The 22,603-nt window shown below is 49.5% G+C and overlaps 1 protein-coding gene across 1 annotated transcript; it reads right to left on the bottom strand.

Moving 5' to 3' along the window:
- Window positions 1–21,075, bottom strand: GDAP1L1 (ganglioside induced differentiation associated protein 1 like 1). The gene is made up of 6 exons (XM_006193496.3): window positions 20,805–21,075; window positions 13,814–14,006; window positions 12,630–12,803; window positions 9,518–9,615; window positions 8,649–8,763; window positions 1–371 (listed from the first exon to the last, which is right to left on the bottom strand). The coding sequence occupies exons 1-6, from the start codon at window positions 20,982–20,984 to the stop codon at window positions 28–30; spliced, it is 1,104 nt and encodes a 367-aa protein (XP_006193558.1). The 5' UTR covers window positions 20,985–21,075; the 3' UTR covers window positions 1–27.
- Between the last annotated feature and the right edge of the window lie 1,528 nt (window positions 21,076–22,603).

Below are 22,603 nucleotides of genomic sequence, written 5' to 3'. Positions count from 1 at the left end.
GTCAGACACCAAGCCCGGGGCCTGGCTTTAGATGTATTTTTTCTTGAGGTACCAGTAGGCAAAGTAGCCCATCCCACCCAGGGAGCCCATGAGGAAGGATGCCCCAAAGAAAGACGGGGGTTTCCGCTTGACCAGCCGGAACGCATTGGGGATGACAGCCGACAGCAGAGTGGTGTGGATATCGCCGAGAACTTTTCGGAAGGCAAAGCGTTTCTGGACCCTCTCAAAGAAGGACTGCAGGTTGGGCCGGCTGCCATCTTCCCAGTATTTCTTGGACAGTCCTAGGAATTTGAGGCGGTGCAGGGTGGCTCCCAGGAGGACATCAGCGAGGGTGAAGGCACAGCCACAGAGCCACAGCTCACATTTCTGCCCTAGAGTGGAAGAGAGAGGAGATGGGGGTGGGAGGGGTCAGCGTTCTCCCCACCTCCCCCATACACTCCGTCCTCTCTTATCAACGCCTCTGGCTCCTGCCTGCCTGCCGTAGCGGCTCCGCAAGGTCGCCCACTCCTGTACAACTTCAATGATTTTTACCATATGTATGTACTACCTCTGTTATTTTTTTCTTAAAATCAACTGACTGATAAAGTGCAAATACATGTATTTAAACTCTGGACTCATATATCCCACTGCCCGTCTTTCAGCTCCACTTGGGTGTCCACTCTGCATTTGAAACTTCACATACCTAAAACTGAATTCTTGACTGTCACCCCCAAACCTACCACACTCATCCCCATGTCAGTAACAGCGCCTCGATCCTTCCAGCCACTCAGCCACAAGCCTCATGCCATGTCGAAATCTTCTCTTTCTTTCATACCCCACATACAATTTGTCAGCAGTTCCCATCAACTTTATTTTCAAAACATATCCCAAGTTTGATATTACCTCCACTGTTACCATCCTGGTCTTAACAAATGTTATCTTCTGCCCTTGACTCCCTAAAGTCTATTCTCAGCACAGCAGCCAGAGGGATCCTGTTAAAACTTAAGTCAGATCCTGTCCTCCTCTCTGATCAAAGCCCTCTAATGACCCCCTGTGGTGATTAGAGTAAAAGCTGCCATCCATCCAATGGCCTGGAGGTCCTACGTGATCTGGTCCCCAGGTACCTTTCAGATCAAGGATTCTACTCTCCCCTCCCCCTTAACTCACTCTTCTTCAACCACACCAGCCTCCTTGCAGTTCCTCATTCCAGGCACGTTCCCACCCCAGGGCCTTTGCACCTGCTGTTCCCTCTGCTTGGAACACTCTTCACCTACAGAGCCGCAGAGCTTGCTAGTCCTCCACCTCCTTCAGATCTTTGCTCAAATGCCAACTTCTCAGGCAGCTTCACTGACCACTCAGTTAAAATTGAAACCCCAGCCCCAGCAGTCACTCTCCTCCTCCCCTGCTTTGTTTTCCTCCATACAACTTAGCTCCCTCATTCCACCATGTATTGTAGATGCTCATTTTGTTTATTGCCTGTCACCCTCTACTAGAATAGAAGCTTCACGAGGGCAGGAATTTGGGTCTGTCTTGACCACAGCTGCATTTCCTGCACCTAGAACAGTGTCTGGCTCACTAAATCTTTACTTAATCAATGATGGATGAAAAAGGAAACTGTATTATAAACAATGTCATTTGCCATAGACTATGTGCAACGATAAAAGTGCGTATAAGAAAACCAAAACAAACACTATTAAGTTCCAGCTGGAGACGCTTGCCCGCCAAAAATCTCTGAGCCCAAGACTTGTTTATTTGAAGAAAGGAGCAGATATTAACACATAACCCCTTTATATACTAACATCATACTACTACTCTTTCTTTAATCAAAAGAACTGAAAAGAATAATTCTCATTATGTGGTTTTGTATTATTTATCGCCATGGTCATGTGTCATCTAAAATTAGCCTGCGTGCCTAGGGAAGACTTTGTTTTGTGCAACATGTTTCCCCCAGACGTTTAGACTTGAGATTTTGGAGCCCCTTTGGTCTCCTACATCACCTCTAGGCTCAAAAACCCTAAATTTTCCCCACTGACTACACGTTAATGTCAGATTCCTTTGCCTGACTTTTAAGCCCTTTCAGTAGTTAGTTTTGTTCAAACGTACTTCTCTGATCTTGACTTACCTTGATAGGCCAACAACGTTTCTATCAAGCAAGGCACGCTCATTTCAGCCTGTGGCTCTTTGCCCCTGCTGTACCCCACGCCTGGAATGCCCCCCTCCCTCTCCACTTCCTGTGAGGTCTGCTTTTTGGGGAAGCTTGCTTCTGCACCTTTGGAGAAGTGTTCCTTTCAGCTCAGAAGTTCCATGAGCCTAATGCCTCTACCCTCAAAGTCTGAGCATCCTGCCCACCCCCTGCTGTCATTCTGTGTCTTCATGTTCATTCATTTACTCATTTATCCAACAAATGTTTATCTGGTAGGATGCGCTGGGCATGAAGACTTGACAAGACACAATGCCTTCCCTCAAGGGGCTCATGGTCTCACGGGAGCAGGAGTTAAAGTGTAATGAAAGCTCTAATCAGAAGTTTGTTCTTGAATGTGGAACCTTCAAAATGCCTGTGTGACATCTGAGGGGAGGTGGTGTCTGCAGTGAGAGGTAGAGGTGTGCATCATCAACAGTGGGATGGCTTCATCGAGGGCATGAGTGGAGACAGAGCTGAGAACAGGACCAAGGGCTGAGCTTTGGGGCTTCAAGATTTAGATACTGGGCACCAAGAAACAACCAGCAAAGGTGCATGAGAAGGAGCAGCCTGTGAGGTGGGAGATGCCCCAGGAAAGTGAGACGTCCCAGAAGCCAAGATAAGAAAGTGGTCCAAGGAGAGAGCTCAGCTGAGTTCAGATACTGCAGAGAAGTCACAGAAGAGGAGGCTGAGAGTTGTGATTTGGCAACCGGTGACCTTGACAGGAACAGTTGGGGTAGATGCTGACGATGGAAGTCTGGTTGGAGGGAGTCCAAGAGGGAAAGGGAGGAGAGGAACTGGAGACAGCGTGCAAAGGTCACCCTTTCAAGGAGTTTTGCTGTAGTGAGAAGGACACACCCATAATGTGAGATGGGTCAAGAGAGTTTTTGTAAGTTGGGAAGAAAAAACCAGCACGTTGATGGGAATGATCGAGCCAAGATGGGAAGTGATACTACAGGAGAGAGTGGAGAGTGACTGATGGGGATCCTTGAGTGGATGGGTGAGCACGGATGGCACCTGGTACACAGAGGAAGGGACTGTGTTTAGCTCCTTCGAGAACAGTTCATCCTTGGTAATGAGAGGGAGTACGGGGAACCATCTTTCATCAAATCTGAGTTGCCGTCCAGTGTAAGACAGCCACCCTAAAGAAAACAAGTGATGCCGATTAAACTACTAATTGTGGGAAGCCTTCCAGTTTCAGAGATGTTGGGATGTGACTTAGCAAAGGTGCATCTTAGAATTGATAAAATACGGTGTACTAATGTTGGGGGGTGGGTAGTTATGGGGGTCAGACTGTGAAGGGAAGGCACAGCCTGTGAGGTAGGAGACGAGCCAGGAGAGTGTGGTATAATTTCCTTAATCTGTACAACAATCCTATCAGATAGATGCCATTATTAGCCCCATTTTACAGATAAGGCAATCAAAGCACAGAGAGGTTAAGTAACTTGGTCAAAGCCACACAGCTAGCAGAGGGCAGAGGAGAGTTGGATTTGAACCCAGGCCATCTGGTTCCAGAGTCTGTGCTTGTAACCACTACATTAAGCTGCTTCTTTCCACATGCAAATATTCACACATGCATGTATCTCCACAGACACACAGGCCCCTTTCAATAGGTGGGTGCATTCTTTGAGTCTGTGTAGATCTGTGTGTCTGCATCCTGCATGGCGTGTTTGTTTACCCATGTGAATGCCTGCTCAAATCCCTGCAGCTGGTTGTGTATTTGCATGTGGATAGCCACACGCATGGGCATTTGTGTCCATGCAGTGAGGGGACTACCACAGGCATAAGTGAAGCGTGTGTCCACATCGTTTGGTGTTTGCCTGCAGACAGGTAGATAGTTCACAAGCGTGTGGGTGTGTGTCGCTATTTAAGATTGTCCATTCCTGTGTTTATGTCTGTAGGCAAACACTGATAGACATGACTATGTATGTCCGTGGTCACGGGTAGCTATCTGGCATGTGGCCGGAGGGCCTGACCCCTTCCGTTCCCTCCTTCCTGCAGTTGTGTGTTCCTTCACCAAGCCACAGCCCTGGATGAACCCCATCTTGTCCCTTCTCCGAATCTGCCAGCTGAGCCTGCTGGAGACACTTACCCTGACCGGTTACGCTTTAAATTCCTGACCACCAGGCCCAGGAGGGCCGGCAGCACTGCCCGGGTCCTGGAATAGTTCTGGAGAAGGTTTGCTTCCTCTCCCCTTGCGGAGACAACAGCACATCTTTCATCTTCTCTCCTCATACCTGGTCGTTCTCGCTTAGCTGATGACATCCCCTCACCCTTCATTCAGAAAATAGGAGCCTTCGGACATGAAAGCCCTCACCCCACACCGTGAAACCCACACTCCAAGCCCGTGCGCTTGCCACCCACTGAAACCAGGGCAGCGTGATGCGCCCATGCACAAAGCCAGGTCCTCTGCAGCTCCCCGCGTCCATCCAGCGCTGCATCTCCTCCCGTACCCTTTCTAGATCCACCCTCCCCCCTTCCCCACGCTGCTCTGGCCCCAGGAGGCCGATGCGACAGATATACCACTGGGGCTCCAGGGAGGTTTGGCCAATGGGGAGCAGAGGCAGAAGATAGGACGGGGTGGGGGGTGAGAGTGAGGTCAGGGTCTTAACTTCCCTCAGTTTTCTCTCTGCGGGTCATCAAGGGTTGACTGTGACCCTAGACTGAAAGTCACAGCTCCTATCTTGTGGCCCTCAGCACAGCCTCTCTATCCTGGTTCTGAATCCTCCCCAGCCTGGGTACCGCACTTCTCCATGTGGTTCCCCTGGGTCCTGCCCACACGTCTGTAAAGGGTCCCTTCATGAAGCCCTCTTGATTTACCCCATTTGAGGGCACTCTGTGTTCCCCTGGGGAGCTCTGCCTGAAGTACACCCCTCCTGTCGGCTCATGGACTCGGCGTCATGGTCCTGCATCACTGGTTTCTCCTTTGCACTGGGTCATTTCTACCAGCCTGAAAACACACTCTTGCCTCTCCTATCGCAAGATAAAATTCCTCCCTTTGTCCCGCATCTTTCTTCAGGCACCACCCCATTTCTCTCTTCCTCTCTACAGCTATGCTTCTCGAAAGGGTCGTCTGTCTTCTCTCCTTTCCTCCCATTCACTCTTCAGCATTTTGCCCCCATGTGCCAGTGAAACTGCTTGAGACAAGGTCACCAACAGCCATGGGATGAAATCCAGGGGATGCTTTCCCATTCTTGGTTTACTCAGCCTCTCTGCAGCACCTGACACTGTCTTCTGTCCTTAAAACAATCCTTTCTGGGTTATGACACAAGAGTCCTCACACCCCAATGGCCACTCTAACTCAGTCAGCTTTGCCAGCTCTTCTGTTTCTAACCCCTCTCAATGTCAGGGAGCCACGGGGAAGGGGTGGTAATTCTAAAATATGATACAGTATTTGTCTTTCTTTGTGGAATCTAAAAAATGATACAAATGAATATATATGCAAAACAGAAACAGACTCACAGATTTAGAAAACAAACTAACAGTTACCAAAGGGCAGAAGGGAGGTGGGAAGGGCAAATTAGGGGTACAGGATTAAGAGATACAAGCTACCATATATAAAATAGATAAGCAACAAGGATACACTGTGTAGCACAGGGAATTACGGCCATTATATTGTAATGACTTTTGATGGAGTATAATCTGTAAAAATACTAAATTACTATGCTGTACACCTGAAACTAATATGATGTTGTAAATCAACTATACTTCAATTAAAAAAAGAAAAAGAAAAAGTATGCCCACAGATTACTTGATACATATCTCTTGGGTGGAACCCAATTTTCCTCCTCTTGAATACGGGCTGTATTTAATGACTTGCTTCAAATGAACAGAATGTGGCAGAAGAGACAGAATTCAACTTCCAAGGATAGGACATAAAAGATAATGTGGTTTCTGCTGTTTCTGTCTCTCTGGGGTCACTTGCTCAGGAGGGAAAGCCAGCTGTCATGTTGTGAACAAACTCAAGCAACTCTGCTAAGATGCCCATGTAGTGAAGAGTCAGGGTCTCCTGCCAACAGCCAGTGGGGAACCTCTAGTTAAGACGCATGTGAATGAGCCATCTTGGATCGTTCAGCTCAGAGTATTGCAGCCCCAGCCAACAGCTTGACTGCAGCCCGCATCACGCAGCCCCAAATTAGAACCACCCAGCTAAGCTGTTCCAGAATTCCTGACTCACAGAAAATGTGTGATATAACAAATGTTTTTTGTTCAAACCACTGAGTTTGGAAGCAGTTTGCTAAGCAGTAATAAATAACTAATACAGCAGGGTCTTCATTCCTCTTTCTGTCTCTGTCTACTCTCTTCCTAGGTGAATCATCCAATTCTATGGCTTTAAACACCACGTATATGCTGAAGACTCTCAAATCTCCATCTCCAAATTCTGGCCTCTCCTTTGAAAGTCAGGTGAGAATATTGAATGGCTTATGTGACATCCCCTCTGGGGCGTTTCAAAGGCATCTCAAACTCATTCGGTCCCAAATTGAACTCTCAGTTCCCCCTTGCCCAGATTAGGAAATGGTACCACTTAGTAGCTCAGACCAAAACCCCAGGAGTGACCTTTGATTCTTTTCCCCACCCACCACCGCCCTCCCCTCAACACCCTCATGCCTGTTCATTTTATTTCCAAAATACGTCTCAAGTCTTTCATGCCTCCCAATCTCCACTGCCACCATCTCAGTCCAAGCCACCATAATCTCACCTGGGCTTCCGTCTGCTTTGAAATCCATTTCCACAGCAACCACAGTATTTTTAAAAGTAAAATCAGAACACCTCACCCCTGGGTAGATTGCAAGAATGGCCACAAATTCCTCCCATTCCTGCACGCATGCCCCCTTGCAAGGGCTTTGCTGCCCCTGCCATCAAGAGGTAGAGTCCAACCATCCACTCTTTTAATCCTGGGTCTGTCATGTCACTTGCTTTAGCCAGTGGGACTTTAGTAAATGCAACACAAGCAAAGGCTTAAATGTGTTTGCACATTGGGCCTTTGCTCTCTTGCTGCTCTCAGTAACCCTGTGATCACCATCATATGAAGAGCCTGGCTTAGCCTGTTGGATGATGGGTGAAATGTGGTCCAGCTACTTCCACTGGCCCCTGAACACTCTTCTGTAATGGCCCCTCCCCAACACCCTCTCTGATGAAATGAGAAAGTTCCTTCTTGGGGTATGTATTGCTTTTACTTATTTAGCCATACTATGCTTTTTTCTAGAAAGGATTTAGGAGAGCTGGCTTCAGCATGCATGACAATGTCTCTTGTTTAGGACCTTAGGTGCCTGTGTGTGCCTTGTGCTTGAGGCCTCAGCTGTGAAATGCTGGAACCATCAAGGGGGAGCCTGTTCTTGCCCTAACTATGCCATTTAAGAGCTGTGTGACCTTGAGCAAGTCATTTCAACTCTGAGCCTCAGTTTTCTTATCTGGAGAATGTGCGTGACTTTAGCTGTCATATGAAATAAACTACTATGTTCCAGGTACTGTGCTGAGTGCTTTTAATTTTTAAGAGTTCAACAAGATGGCGTTAAGATTTTCAATTGTACTATTATCATCCTGTTTCACAGATGAGGAAACTGAGGCTCCAAAAGGGAAAGGAACTTGTCCAAGTCACACAGTATAGGCAACAAAGCTAGAACCCTAACTCAGGTCTGTTTGACGCTAAACCCATCTTTTACAACACCGTGCTCCACAACCTTCGCATGTACACAGACCTGTGTGTGTGTGTGTGTGTGTGTGTGTGTGTGTGTGTGTGTGTGTAGCTGTGAGTATAGCAGTGTATGTTGCATGGGTTACACAGGTTTGTATTGTTGGGGAGACCAGACTAACAGGCCACCTAAAACAGAGCAAGATGGGAAGGTCCTGAATGAAATTTAAAGAATGGCGTTGGCAAAGATGGTGTGTAAATGTAAAAAAGAGCATGGTGGTGTGGAGAGGGCACTCCATGCTGGAAGAGCTGCAGGAGGCAAGGTGTGGAAACAGGAATGAAGCAGGCATGCTTGGGGTCCAGAGAAGAGAGCCACTTGAGAACAGGAAGAGGGAAGGTCAGAGAGTCTGGGTGAGCCTGGATGTCTGGCTGAAGCATGAAGGAGCCATAATATATCCTTGAGCAGGGAAAGGTGAGATGGTGTGGTGGGTATTAGTCACCACCACCACTACCATCATCATCTTCATCAACCTTTATTAAACACCTACTATGTGCTAAGCACTCTCCATATATTATTTTGTGCAGTGCTCAACATCTCTCTGAAGTAGGTCTTATTATTATCCCCATTTTATAAATGGGAACCTGAGGTCCAGGGATGTGAAGTACCTGACCCATGGTCATTCAACTATCAAGTGGCCAAGCTGGGACTTAAACCTAGGTCTTCCTGACTCCATGGCCCATGATCTTAACCACCCAAATGGTTCTCCAAGATCACTGGGGAAAAAGATGCTGGGGCTGTCGTGGAGAGGGTGGGCCGGATTGGCTCCAGCACCCACCTGCCCCAGAGCTGGCACCCACCCTCGTTCTCGAGCTTCCTCTTCTCCAGCTCAGCCTCGATCTGGTCCAGCACCATGGCCAGCTCCCCAAGGATCTTCTTCAGGTAGCTCACATCATCATGCTCCAGGATCTTGGCCTGGGGGCAGGACAAGCAGGAGCTAGAGGAGCTGAGTTGGCCTCAGTAGAGCAGGGATGACCAGGGATGGAAGGATCTTGGCCCAAACCCCCTTCTACAAACCCAGGCTCCAAATATCCCCTCAAGTGCATAGGATACCCCACTGTTACAAAGCACCCTCATCTGGTGCTCACAGCTGTCCTGTGAGCTTGGCTGTCCTGGCCAGATCCCTTTCATGGGGCTGGTCCACTCATACACCAGCTGCTGTGAGGGCTGGTTGATAATGGCTCATAGCTGCCCCTTCTTCAGAGAATTGCTCTCAGCCAATGAGGAGCTTCCTGAAAATATTTGGGATGTAGCCGATAACTGGCTGATACAGGGATGTAGAAGTTTGTCTCTTTATATCAAGAGACAGACTTTGTGGTGCCATTTGTGCTCCAGAGCCCCCTGTGGAATCAGGTGAACTTGGCCCCTTCCTCATTCCTATCCCATCCTTACTGGGTTCTCCTCAGAGCATTCCCTTAATACCACACTTACCCAAGAACCTCTGTCTAATGCTCTACTCTTAGGGACCCAAACTAAGACATGAGGAAAGTGAGACTCCAGGAGGACAGTGACTTGCTCAAGGTCAAAGAGCCAGTAAAAACAGAGGAGACAGGATTGGGAAAGCAAGCCATGGTTTTTCCATTTCTGCTTAAAACCAGCTTCTCCCAGTTGTTCTTTTCCATGGAAAAGATGGTGGGAAAGGGGACTGAGCAGGCTAGGAGGCACTCACCATGAGCTTCTTCTGCTTAGAAAGGTAGGGCTCAGAGAGCTGGGGCTCCTCTTCATGGTCCAATTTCATGAAGTCCGTGGTGGCATTGGCTAAATGTCCTGCAGAGAGAATAGGAAAGGTCCTGTTCTTCTGATACCTGGTGCTCTTCCTTTCCCTCCCCCCACCTGACTTGGAATAGGTCCCATTCAAACACTAATCGGGGAGGTAACAATATCAACAGGCATAACTAGTAGACACTATGTCACTACAGGCTGGGACATGGGGATGGGTGAGATACCATCCTGCCCTAGGCTCAGGCTAGTTGGAGAGACAGACTGATAAGAGATACAGATGACACTGCACAACCAGTCTCTAATGAAGAGTGAACACTGGGCCACCTGCCTGGGGCTCAAGGTGTCAAGAAACCTCACTGAGGAGGGGACTCTAGGGGATGAGTAGGAATTTGCCAGAAATGAATATCACCCTAAACCCAGGCTACCTCATACTTCAATGAATGTCTCCCCTTCCTGTAGTGAAGAAATAGGTTCAGAGAGGCTAAATGGTGTTCTGCACTAGTAAATGACAAGCAGATTTTAATCCTGGATCTGTCTGGTTTTCGGCCTAGCACTCACTCACTATAACCCACAAGTAAAAACTTGTTTAATGCAAAAAACCAAAAAACTCTAAGAGACCTTGGTATTTTGAAACTTCTACTTCTGGTGAAGCAACTTCCTTGAAGGTTTAGGGACACATTGACCATCTTTTCTGGGAAAACTGGCCTTTTAAAGATGCCAGAAGACCAGGGTGATAGAATGTCGGTCAGTGATGGAACTCAAGGCAGCAGGCTGAGAATTATTCTTAATGGGAGAGAGGAAGTGTCCTAAAATCTAACTTTGACAGTCTAACTGTAAGCAGTGGGTTTTATAAGAAGAGGTAGAAGTATTAAGTGGGATAAGATCCTGGGGTGTGTTCCATGATTGGGGCAGAGTTTCTCTGGGATTCTTAGCCAGTAGGTCTGAGACATGGTGGGTCAAGTGTGTGGTGGTGCCCAGTCCTGCCCTGCCCTCTCTCCTGGGCCCCAACTCCACTTGGACATCCCTTAGGACCCTCAAACTCATCCAGGCTCAACCAACCTCATCATCTTCTCTGCTCCACCTGCTTCTTGTCTGCATTCTCCCCAAACTGCAGCACCCTTGCCCCACACTAAGCCAAGCCAGATGCCGTATGGTTGTACTCACATCTGTCTTCTTTCTCCTCCCCAAACCACATCAATCCCAGCTCCTGTTGATTTTCCTGTTTAATCTTTCTCATATTTAACTTCTCCCTTTCAATCCTCTGACTCTCCTTTAGTTCAGACCCCCCCCCCCCATTAATCTCTTGCCTGGGTGATGGGACCCACCCCTGTCAACTGCACTCTCTCCCCTCCAAGCCCTTCTCCCTGATCATCCTTGGATGTTGCTGCATCCCAGAAGTCTTCCATGACCCCAGAGTCTGGGATGGGCATCTTCTCTGGCCCCACGGCCTCTACATTCCCCTTACCATAACACCAATTGGTACTAGGTTAGAAAAATTTAAATCAATTAGTTTTGAACAGGTTATACATACATACTTATCTAAAAATTCAAACAATATTAAAAAGCGTATAGTGAAAAGTAAATCTCTCTCCTCTCAATCTGTGGTCCCTAAGATCTGCTCCTCCCATCTTCTCATGCATCCCTCCAGAAATAGTCCTGGTGTTTGCAAGCACCTGGGTATCCATTAATGATAGCACACTAGATGCATTTTTCTACTTACTAATACATCTTAGCATTCCACATGCCTATTATTTTTTAACAGCTGCACAGTATTCCACTTTTTGTAAGTACTAGAATGTATTTCCCCAGTTCCCCAATCATGGACAGCTGGGTTATCCCAGCCTCTTGCTACTAGCACTGATGCTGCAATGCATATCCTTGTACACACTTCTTGGTGCACACATCCACCTGTAATGGCAGGACAATCTCCAAGGTGTGGGCCTTTTTATATTTGATACAGAGTGCCAGACTTTCCTCCTAAGAGGCTGTTCAAATTTACTTAGTCCTGCTCTGTAATCACCTGGCCGTTTGTCTTTCTGCTTGAAACTGTGACACTGTGAGGGTAGAAGCTGTGACTGTCCCCATCTGTTCCCAGCCCCCTGCCCAGGTCATAGAGACCTCATAAGTGTTATTGACTGAATGGGGTCAGGACAATATAGATAAATCCTGAATCTTGTTCAAGGGTACTCTAAAGGGACAGAACTGAGTTCCACAGCCTGCCCCACTTTAGGACATCAGCCTCATTCCTTTGAGAGGGAGGAAGTGACCATTTACCGAGCACCTATTATCTACTTGGAACCATCATGCTTCATCTGTGTATAAGACTCCATGGTGGTGTCTGCATAGAGCCTGGACCAAAGTCTGTAAAAAGCTGGTGATGGATGATCTGATTTAATCCAGCCCTCATCTACTGGGTGCTGAAAAATGAAAGGGTAAGCTTGGCTGCGGACACATCCAGACTGGCGGTTAGGACCATATATGTGATGCTTGAATCTGAAATCAGACACCCTACTGGGGGCCTTGCAATATCTGGGCAGCCGTCCTTGGTGACACCAGCCCTGATGTCACTCTGTGCCCTGGGCTGCCAACCCCAGCTCTGCAATCCTTGGGCCCCAACCCAGGTGTCTGGGGCTGGGATGCCCATGGAGAGATGTCCCAGCTCCCATGGACAAGACAAGCCTCTGGGGAGGGAGGCGCAGATAGCCCTATAGGCTCTGTATGGGATGGCAGGATAAGAGGAGGGGGCAGGAGAGGGGAACGAGAGAGAGACAAGGTGAGAGAGAGAGAAAGAGAGAAAGAGATTGAGACTGACCCAAAGTGAGAGACAGAGAGCTGAACAGAGACAGGCACAGGAATGGAAAGGTGGGCAGAGGCAGAGAGATATCCACAGGGAAGAGGCAAAAAGGAGGAAAAGGAACAATAAAGGGAAGAAAGCCAGTAAGAGACATGAGAGTGGGAGGGAGAGAAGCAGGAGTGAGGACGCCTTTAACGGGAGGAGGTGGGCAAGGACAGGATTACCCTGGGGCTCCTGCAGCCCTCACCCCGACTCTGGCACTCACTGCGGATCTCGGCCGTGGCGTACTTGGGGATCATGGAGTCAGTGGTGAGCTCGGGGTGCAGGATGCAGCCGTGCGTGTAGGCATCCATGGGCAGCGCATCCAGGAGCTCACGGTACTGCAGCACCCGCGCGTGCTGCGGGCTGCCTGCCTCGGGCATCAGCGCCACCACATGCTCTGTGGAGTACAGCCAGGGTCGGATGGGGGGCGGAGGACCCAGCCTCCACCACCCGCCCCCCTGATTCAGAGAGGCCAGCCTCTGGTACCCCATCCCCCAACACCAGCATCTTGGAACCCTAAATGTCCAGAGGTTTGGGGCCCACCCCCTTTCCTTGACCCTTGAGATAAAGTCCCCATCAGGTTGACCGGGGATCCTAATGGTTCTGGCCATCTATCTGTCCTCAGTAGAGCCTGCCAAGCTGTCCCCTGAGAGGCAGCTCCTCAGCTGCCAGGCTTCTTGCCAGGTGGGGGTCTAGGTCTAGTGTTGCCGCACTTGGGGAGACACTGGGAACCTGGATGTTTGAAACTGAACTCCTTGATTTCTAAATGTTGGCAATTCATATTCTTAAACAGTGTATGTCTGGGCCCTGATTCCCTCTCAGCTGCATTTGCAGCCTCTGCCATGGGCAGTGAGCTCCTGAACTTGAGCAAGGGCAGGCGGAGGGTGCGGGGAGGCAGGGGAAGGACTCGGGGTTCTGTGGGGTTCTGGGGTGTCTGGCCCTGCTGATGTCTGCAAAGCTTTAGGGTACCTGGGCCCATGTCTGTGGGGTTTCCAGAGAGGCTGTGGCACTGACTATGCTTACAAGGTTTCAGGGGGCTGGGCCATGCCCGAGTCCTGGCAACCCTGGGAGATCTGGGCCCTGTCTGTGGGGATTTAGAAGGGGGTCTGGGTCCTGCTTATGCCTGACTGGCTCCTGATGGTCTGTGGCCATGCCTGTGACTCCGGAACTCTTGGGGAAGGGCCCCAGTGCTCCAGTGAGGGGTGGTCTGGGCCATGCCCTTTCCCTGAAGTGCTGGGGTCCCTGGGGATCTGTGGCCATGCCCGTGGCTCTGCGGTTTCTGGGGCGGGGGGGAAGCTGAGTCCTGCCTGTAGCCCCATGGTTCCTTTCTGGGGAGACTGGCTCCAGCGGGTTTCCGCAGACTTCCCAGGGTTCGGGGGCCCTGTCTGAGCCCGTGCTGCCCCCTACCTCCCGTGAAGGTGCGCTCCACGTAGTCGATGATCTGGTCGTAATCGCTGATGATGTTGTCACGGTGGATGATGACAGGCACCTCCTCGCCCAGGTTGAGCCGCATGAACCAGGGCTCTTTGTGCTCGCTCTGCGGCAGGCTCACGTCGCGCTCCTCACATGCCAGGCCCTTCTCGGCAATCACCAGCCGCACCTGCAGGCGCCAGGGTCAGAGCGGGGAAGGCGGGCGGACATAGGGGGACACTCTGCCTAGGTGGGGTGGGGGCATGCAGGGAGGGAGGTCAGAGGTCACACACAGAAGGGGACACTGTTGCTTCCAGCCCATTCCTGGGCCCCCTGCGGTGCAGGTGGGGGGATATCTCCCAGAACCCTTGTGCCTGGTGATAGAAGGAACATAGCTCTGCTCTGGGGACAAGGGACATGCTGCCTGGTAGTTACAGGGCTGGGTTTCATAGCTGGGCATACCTGGGATAGGGTTTCTGGCTCTGCTGTGTTTGTGTGAGTATGGGCAGATTCCTTACACTTTCTGAGCTTCAGGGGTTTTCTACTTGCAGAATTGAAGTATTAATAATCATTGTCATTATCATGATTGGACTCTCAGCCTGGCCTCCAGGTGTGGATCTGGCCAGGAAATTTGCAGAAGTTCTTATCATCATTATACTCAATAGCAAAATTTCTTAAATTCTTTGAGAAACAAAGTTAGGTGAAAAATAATTTGCCAACATCAGCCAAGCCTTTTATTGGCCCCAAACACCTTCCCACCTGGTTGTTGGATGCTCACAATAGCCTTCCAGAGGAGAGCAGAGCAGGGACTATCTCCCCATTTTTCTTGATGAGAACTCTAAAGCCCAGAAAGGGCAACTAACTTACCCAAAGTCACACAACCAACTTAGCAGTCGACCTAAAACTAGAAGCAGTGGTTCCTGACTCCTAGACCAATGTTCTCTGCCCTGAGGGCTCCTTCCAGGGAGTCCTGGGCCTGCCCCTTCCTGAGTCTTTCTCTATTGTCTAGGGGGTCCCAGACAAACATTTGAGTTGTTAGATGCTAATGGAGAGCCTTGAGGCTGGGCCTGCGCCAGACCCAGCCCAACATTTCCAAGCTGGAAGATGGTTAGTGATAACCTAGTGCAAATGTCCCCTGTCTGTGAACTGAGGCTTAGAAAGAAGGCTGGATTCTTCTGGGGTCCAATGTTCCCACCAAAAGGATGGCAAGCTCCACTCCTTTATGTGCCTCCCTACTTCCAGCTCCAGCCCGAGAGAAAGAGGGGGCATCCTGAGAGAGGCAAAGGCCTGTTCTCACTGAGCATCAGTGTCCCCCCTACACATTGAAGTGCTAACTCCTGAGACTGGGCATCCCCATCCTCCCTCCCAGATGCCAAGAGTTAAGCTCCCAGAAGAGGCAATGTGATGTTATAGTCAAACGTTGGGCTGGGTGTCTGTCAGTTCAAATCTCAGCTCTAGCACTTAATTGTTAGATGACTTGGCTTTACAAGTAAATTTATATCTGTGTGCCTCAGTTTCCTCACCTGTTCAATGGGAATCATATCAGCAGTTCCTTCAGAGGGCTGTTGTGAGGCTTAGATACATTAGTCCCTGTGGAACAGTGCCTGGCATACAGTAGGGAGATTGTGTCTTAGCCACTTGCATTAGACAAAGTTTTAGAGGCAAATAGACCTGGACTTGAAGCCTGGCTCTGCTGTTTATTTGCTGTGTGACTTTGGGCAAATCCCTTGACCTCTCTGATTCCTAGTTTCTGTGAAATGAGGACTGTAATTTACTCCTTCAAGGTTGTCAAGAGGTTGAGATGGAATACATGGATAAAGTCCCAGGTTAATGCATGGGTTCCAACATCACTATTATTATACACACACACACACAAACACACACGCACACACACAGAGACTGCCCTGCACACCTGGTTGATGTCCTAAAGTACTTCCCCCACAGCTAACATGAATAGCCCCTTCTGTTTCGTGGACTATGGGGAAGAAGATATAATCGGCCCCTGAACCCTCAGCCCTCATCCACAGATTCATTTGCTCTAATAGCCAAAAGCAGGTCCTGCAGGCAGGACTAAGAGGCAGGGACTCAGGTCCTCAGCCTGGCTCTGCCATGGCAATGTTGTGTGACTTTAGCACTCTTGCTGCCCCTTCCTGAGCTTCCTTTTAATTATTTGTAAAATGAGGGGCTGGATTCCATGTTCACAGCATGCCCCGTTGCCCTGCGGCAAGCTGACGCTGCATTCAGATCCTGCAGGAGACATGGCCAGCTCTGCCCTCCTTGGCAGGGGGAGGGACTGTGGCAGAGAGTGAACACCTGCGGGTGGCATCTGTTGGGTCTAGGTGTGTGTGACAACTGCATGAGTGAGCAAATATCTGTGCGTCTGTGCCTGTGTGTGCACAAGTGTGGGTGTGTATGGATGATTGTACAAATTAGTGTGAACATTCAAGTATTGTGTGAGCATGTGTGCATGAGTGTGGATATGAGCGTGAGTGTGTGTGTGCCCATGTGTGTTTGTGTAGTTGTGAGTGGGCAGGAGCAAGAGTGTGTGTATGTGTGTTTTAGAGGTAACTGAAGGGTGGTACCTGGGCGATGGAGGAGCCCCAGAGCAGCTGAGGCTGGAGTTCTGCTGGACCCAAGCCACCCCATTCCCTTCCTGCTCATCCTGGCATCCTCCTGCCAGGCTCCTCCCCGCTATCCAGCCTCTGGGTCAAACTGGGATCTCTGAATGGATGGAAACAGAAATTAAATCAGGCCTCCTCCCTTGGCAGGTCCAGACGTTTGGCCTTCCACCCTGGCAGGGCACCTGCTCCCAGGGTCTACTCCCCAGGCCTTGCCCTTGGACTCCAGTGAGGGTGCCTGGTAGGGCTGCAGCCTAGGGAGGGGACTATCTTTAGAGGCATAACAGTCCTGCTTGGAGCTGCTTTGGGGTCATGCCGGCAAGCAGCCAAGGAGACTTTCTCCTTTAGTTGAGCTGCAGGACACAGCCATGTGCAGTCCTGCAGGGGAGGGGGTGTGGGAGGAAGTCAGGCCCAGGGGAAAGGCAGGCAGCCACCAAGGCCATCTGCCATCTCTGCCTCCTGGAGGCTGGACTACACTTAGGTGTTCATCACTGAGTGTGACCAGACATCAGCTATCTCTGGGCAAACTATCTCCCCTGTGGATGCTAGAAATTCACCCACTAGTGCTTCATTGTCATGGTTAGGCACTGTCCCCTCTCACTTAGGCCCTTGTTTGTGAGAAAACTATAATGGGCTGGGTTGGTGTCTCTGCCCAGTTGTTTAGTTGCTGTATGACTTTGTAAAAGACACTTAGAGTCTCTGAGCCTTAGTTTATTTATCTCAAATATTTAAAAAATTTTTTAAAAAATCAATAAGCTTTATTTCTTGGAGCAATTTTAGACTTACAGAATCAAATATCTTTTTATGTAACATCTTATGGCTTTTATAAATGCACCACTTTTCAACACTTGTTTATTGAGTGTCTACTCTGTGCCAGGTCTTGTTGTAAGTACTGGAGACTCAGCAGTGAACAAAAGCAAAGATCCCTGCCCTCAGGGAGCTGACATTCTAGTGGGGGCAGACAGATGATAAGCAGTTAAAATTGATAATGGTATGTCAAAAGATAGTGAGTTCATTAGAAAAAAGAAAAAACATAGAGTCAGATAAGGGAAATTCGGGGTGCTGGGGCATTGGGGAGACAGGTGGCAATTTTAAATAGGGTGACTCATTGAAGTGGGTCTCTCTGAGAAGGTGACCTTTGAGCAAAGAATGAAGTAAGGGAGTGGTCCACACAGAGTTCTGAGGAAGGGAGTTCCAGGACCCTCAAGAAATTCGCAAATAAATGTTTTGTTATTGTTAAAAGAGAGGTGATGGGGAGCCAGCGCAAAGGCCCTGAAGTGGGAGCATGATTGACATGTTTGAAAAATGGTGAGGAGGCCAGTGTGGCTGAAGCAGGATGGATGGGTGAGATGAGAGGAGAGGAGGTCAGAAAGGGTCACCACAGGGGCTTTTAATTGAGATTCCCAGACTCAGGGGTCTGTGAACAAATTCAGGGAGTCCTTGAGCTAGGACGGGAAAATTACATGTTTATTTTCAGTAATCTCAAACTGACACTTAGCATTTTCTTCAATTAGGAGAGTAGGCGACAAAGCATGGTAGTGTTAGCAGCACCTGTAATATTGTCACCACTAGGAATCAGATCTTTTCATCACTTCACTGCTGTTGCAGTTACATCAGTCACAACTCCAACATTCCAGTAGTTATCAGTCCTGCCACTAGACTGTGATATGATGGGTTAATATAGAAACATATATTATTATATAACAAATTTGTTTTGAAAATATGTCAACAGCTATACTTCAATATGATTGGTTTCCTTTCTAATCTAATAATCCTGTGTTTTTTTTTTATTTTTCTGAGAAAGTCCATAGGCTTCCCCCAATTGATAATGGGCCCATGACCCAAGCAAGGTTAGGATCCTGCAGTAGGACCTGAGGCCATGATGAGGACTCTGACTTTTTCCCAAAGGGGCTTGGGAGTCACTGCAGGCTTCTGAGTGAGGAGTGGTGAGATCTGTAGTTTCTGCCTGTGGATCTCCTGGGGGTAGGTGTAGGGGTGGTAAATGGTCAAGTGCAGCATGGACAAGTCTGCAGGGCCAGTGCCTAAGAACTTCAACAGCAAGGCCAAGGTGGCAGGTAGAGATCATTTACTTCCCTTCCTCCATGTCTGGGAGGGGCCCCCAGGAACTGTTCTGCATGTAGGCAAGGCCCTTTAGGACTGACAGGATGGAAGAAAACTTGCCTGCTATCCTCCTACTTTGTGTCAGACACTTAACACATGTCCATGTCCTCTCAATTCCCTAGGCATCCTGCAGGGTAGGATGTAAAAGTCCCCTTTTCCAATGAGGATGTTAAGACACAGAGAGGTGAAATGACTTGTCCAAGGTCACGCAGCCAGTAAGCACTCAAGATAAGACTGGAACCCAGAACCATCTGACTGTAGAGCCCATGTGCTTTCCACTAGGCTACACTGCCTCTAGAAACTACCATGGGCCCCTGGGCAAGGAGAAGGCCCTGGCAGGAGAATGTTAGGCTGCCTTGGTCAGAGGCTTGGTCACAAATGGGATTGCAGAGGGTGGTCCCATTCCTAACTGACGGGCCACCTTAGCCCTGAGCTCAGACTGAATAAAAAAAGATTCAGGAGGCTTCCACAGGAGATGGTGGTGGGAGGTATCACCCCTCTGCCCCTATCCAATCATGGCCACTGGGGCCTAGCTCCTAGGTTCTGGGCAGGAGGAGATCCTGGCATCTGGAGGTCAGTCTGATTCATCCCCCAAAACCCAAAAATGTGCATAGAGCCTGGCATGTGGTAAGTGTTCACCACACATGTATAGAATTCATGGACGAGTCCCAGCATGACCTTGGTTAACTCCAACTGCTCTTTACCAAGCACTTTAGTGATATCATAACACCCGCTATTAACAGAGCCTTGACACCACGCCAGGCACTGCTCTCAGCACTTATTGTGCATCATCTCATTTCACCATCACAATAGCCCTCTGAGGAAGGTACTGCCATTAGCTCCATTTTACAGATTTTAAAACTGAGGCTTTGGGGAGGCAAAGTGACCTGCCCAAAACTCCACAGTGAATTATTGGGGAAGATGACTCTCCCACTGGGGACTGTCCAGCCTCAGAGTTTGTACTGTATACCAGCAACCACTCAAAGGGGAACTAGTGGACAAGCTTCATCAGCATCATCTGGTAGCCTGTTAGAATGCAGCATCTCACTCCGGACTACTGAATCAAATACCTTCATACCCACTGAATCAAAATCTCTGGGATGGGACCCAGCATTCGGTGCTTTAACCAGTAATGTATGCGCAAGTTTGAGTAGTGCCAGTCTAGAGCACTAAGCTATACTGCCTCTTCAGTAACCCTTGAGAAGGGGTTGCAATTAGAAGAAATAGCTATTATTATTATAATCCCATTTTCCAGAGGATGAAACTGAGCCTGGACCAAGAATCAAACCAAAGAGCCTGGCTCCAAGGCCCTATCTCAACGAAATCTGTTTCTCCATCTGGAAAGTGAGTGAATGGAACAAAAGGATCTTCCAGGGAGAAGAGAGGTCAAAGGGTCAGGCAAGGGGTGATGCTAAGGCCCCAGCAGGACTTGCTGCTGGGACTTGGCCATGGTGCTGAATCCATGCCCCACAGCCAACCAGGGTGGGAGACTGCGCCCCTAGAGGCACCCTGGTCTTACAGGCACAGTGCCCGAACCTCACCTCCCAGGAAGCGGGAACCCCAATAACTCAACACCAGGCTGGATTCCCAGCTGCCTTCCAGTTCCCCCGGGTCTGAAAAGGGACTGTGGGGCCGTCTATGCCTTTAAGAGCAAAAAACACAAACCTTATGGGCCAAGCTCAGCTGGTTTGAGGAGATGGGTTAACTCCTTCCCTCTCAGCTCAAGATTAGGGGAGGTGGGGGGAGGGCTGGGGACAGATACTTCAAGCCCCAGTTAGAGGAAGGCCCCCAGCTGCATAGAGGAGCAGAGGCACTGTGACCTGAAGGCCTGTGGGATCTGGGACAGCAGCAAGGAGGGAGGGCCCGCGATGGGACTAGCAGGGCTGGAGGCTGGACCCCAGGGTGTGCTCCTCCCCGCCCCCTCCCACAGGCCGCCTTCCCAGCAGTGCCCATTCCCTTCCCCTTGCCTTTGTCTCTTCTCAGCCCTCCAACAGACCGGGTATTTCTGGGAGGGAAAGAGGTAGAATGGGTGTTCCTAGAATTAGGGACAGTGCTCCTGGGGCCCAAGACAGGGCCATTCACCTCCCAGGAGAGCAGCCCAGCGTCCCCGTCCTCCAGCTCCAAAACCCCAGATTCTACCCTCCAGTCTCTCACGAGGTCTTCAGACCCCTTAAACCCTCCCGGATCCCCTCCCCCAAGCCTCGTAGCCACTGGGCACATCGGGTTCCCCTGCTCCCTCCGAGCTCTACCTTCTGCGAGCTGAAGGACTGGGTCCAGTGGTACAGAACCAGGCTCTCCTTGGGCCAATGGGCGTGGCTGGCCGTCTCGGGCGCGTCGGGGGCCTCCACCGGCTTGGCCGCATCGCTCTCCAGCGCCGAGATGGGCCACCAGCTGCAGTTAGTGGGGGTCAGGTTGTTGGGGGTCGCCATGACAGCCCGAAATCAGAGGGAGGAAAGAAGGAGGCTCCGGCGGGTGGCGGCGGCTCTCTCGCCCAGCATCACATGGCCTCCCCGAGCCTGCCCCTCTCCTTCGCTCCCTCCCTCCCCTCTCCGTGAATGTCATTACTCACTGGGCAAGTGGGGGAGGGGCAAGGGGGGATCCCGGGAGCTCCTTTCCTCCTTCCCTTGGCCCGCCCCTGGTCTGTGCCAGAAAAGCCGCCAGTCCTGTCAGGCTCGGTGGAAGGGTGCGAGGAGCCATAGGAAAGTGGTCCATGCCCCCAAATAGCTAGAATCTGGCCAGCCGCCTGCCGAAGATGCCACCATTATAAACGCATTCTGCCTCTCAACCTTCTAAAAGGCATATAGGACAACTGGTGTTATAGGAATCCATTCCTTTTATAAGCTGGTGTCTGGAAATAGCTTGTCTCTCTTTGAAGCTGTTATTTTCTAACTTTTCTCCTGAAGGACCTCTAAGGGCGGAAGGGAACAAACTATGATTTATTGAACAAACACTTACATAGCACTTACTGTGTGTGTCCAGGCAGTGCCGTAAGGCCTTTACAACCATCAGCTCATTTAACCCTCACAGTAATCCTATTAGCCTCATTTTACAGAGGAAACTGAGGCACAGAGAGGCTAAGTGACCCTGCCCAAGGTCACCTAGCTAGTAGGTGGTGGAGCCGAGATTCGAACCAGGCTCCAGAGTCTATGCTTTTAGCCATAAGGTCATACATAATATGATATTAATATAAATGACAACACAGCGAGCATTTATCAGCCCAAGCACTTTACACACATCACTCGATTCATCTGCACGGTAATCGTTTTTCCTGGATGAGAGAGGTGAGACTCAGAGATGTCAAGTCGTTTGTCCAAGGTCACATCTTCACCTTAGGAGACTGAGGCACAACCAGAGGAGCCCTGTAATGCCTTTGTCGTCACATGGTTTATCCTAAACTTTCATGGGAACTTTACATAAAGTTCCTTAATATACCCTTACTTACCTTGCTATGAAGTTTTATTTATCATTGAGCAAATAGATGCACCAGGAAAATAAACTTCTTAGGTTGCCCTGCTCCCCCATGTCATGCTACCAAGGACTCCTGGGCCCAGACTGATAAGCATGGCTCTGGAGGAACCAGTGCTTTTCCTTCTATCAGATAACAGAAGTTCTGTGGCCCAGGGGTTTCCCTTTTTGCTTTGGCTGCCAGGAAGCTTGGAGCTACATTTTCTATTCAGTCCCAGTCACCACATTAGCCTTTCTGGTTCAGCAAATCTCTTTTTATGAAAATGTCATTTCTTCTTTCTCCTCTAAGTGTCTTGTTCACAGTTTGATTTTGCAAAGAAGGATATGGTATGTCTTGAGGGAAAACGCAAATGTCTGTGAATTCAGGGAAGTAAGACCTTAGAAATTTGATCAGTGGGGAAAATCTGGGCCCCTATTTGTGTCTTTTACCTGAATGCATCCAGAGAGCCTGACTCAGAGCAGCCACATTGAAACATGTATTATTTCTCTCAACAAATATTAATTGTGCACTCACTATGTGCAAAACACTTTTTGAGGCAAAGTGATAACACAGACACTGGCCTACTCTTTGCATTTTTCACTC

Source organism: Camelus ferus, chromosome 19 (genome assembly GCF_009834535.1).
Source record: "Camelus ferus isolate YT-003-E chromosome 19, BCGSAC_Cfer_1.0, whole genome shotgun sequence".
Lineage (NCBI taxonomy): Eukaryota > Metazoa > Chordata > Mammalia > Artiodactyla > Camelidae > Camelus > Camelus ferus.
The sequence above is the reverse complement of the archived record's forward strand: the minus strand, read 5'-3'. Positions and strand labels throughout refer to the sequence as shown.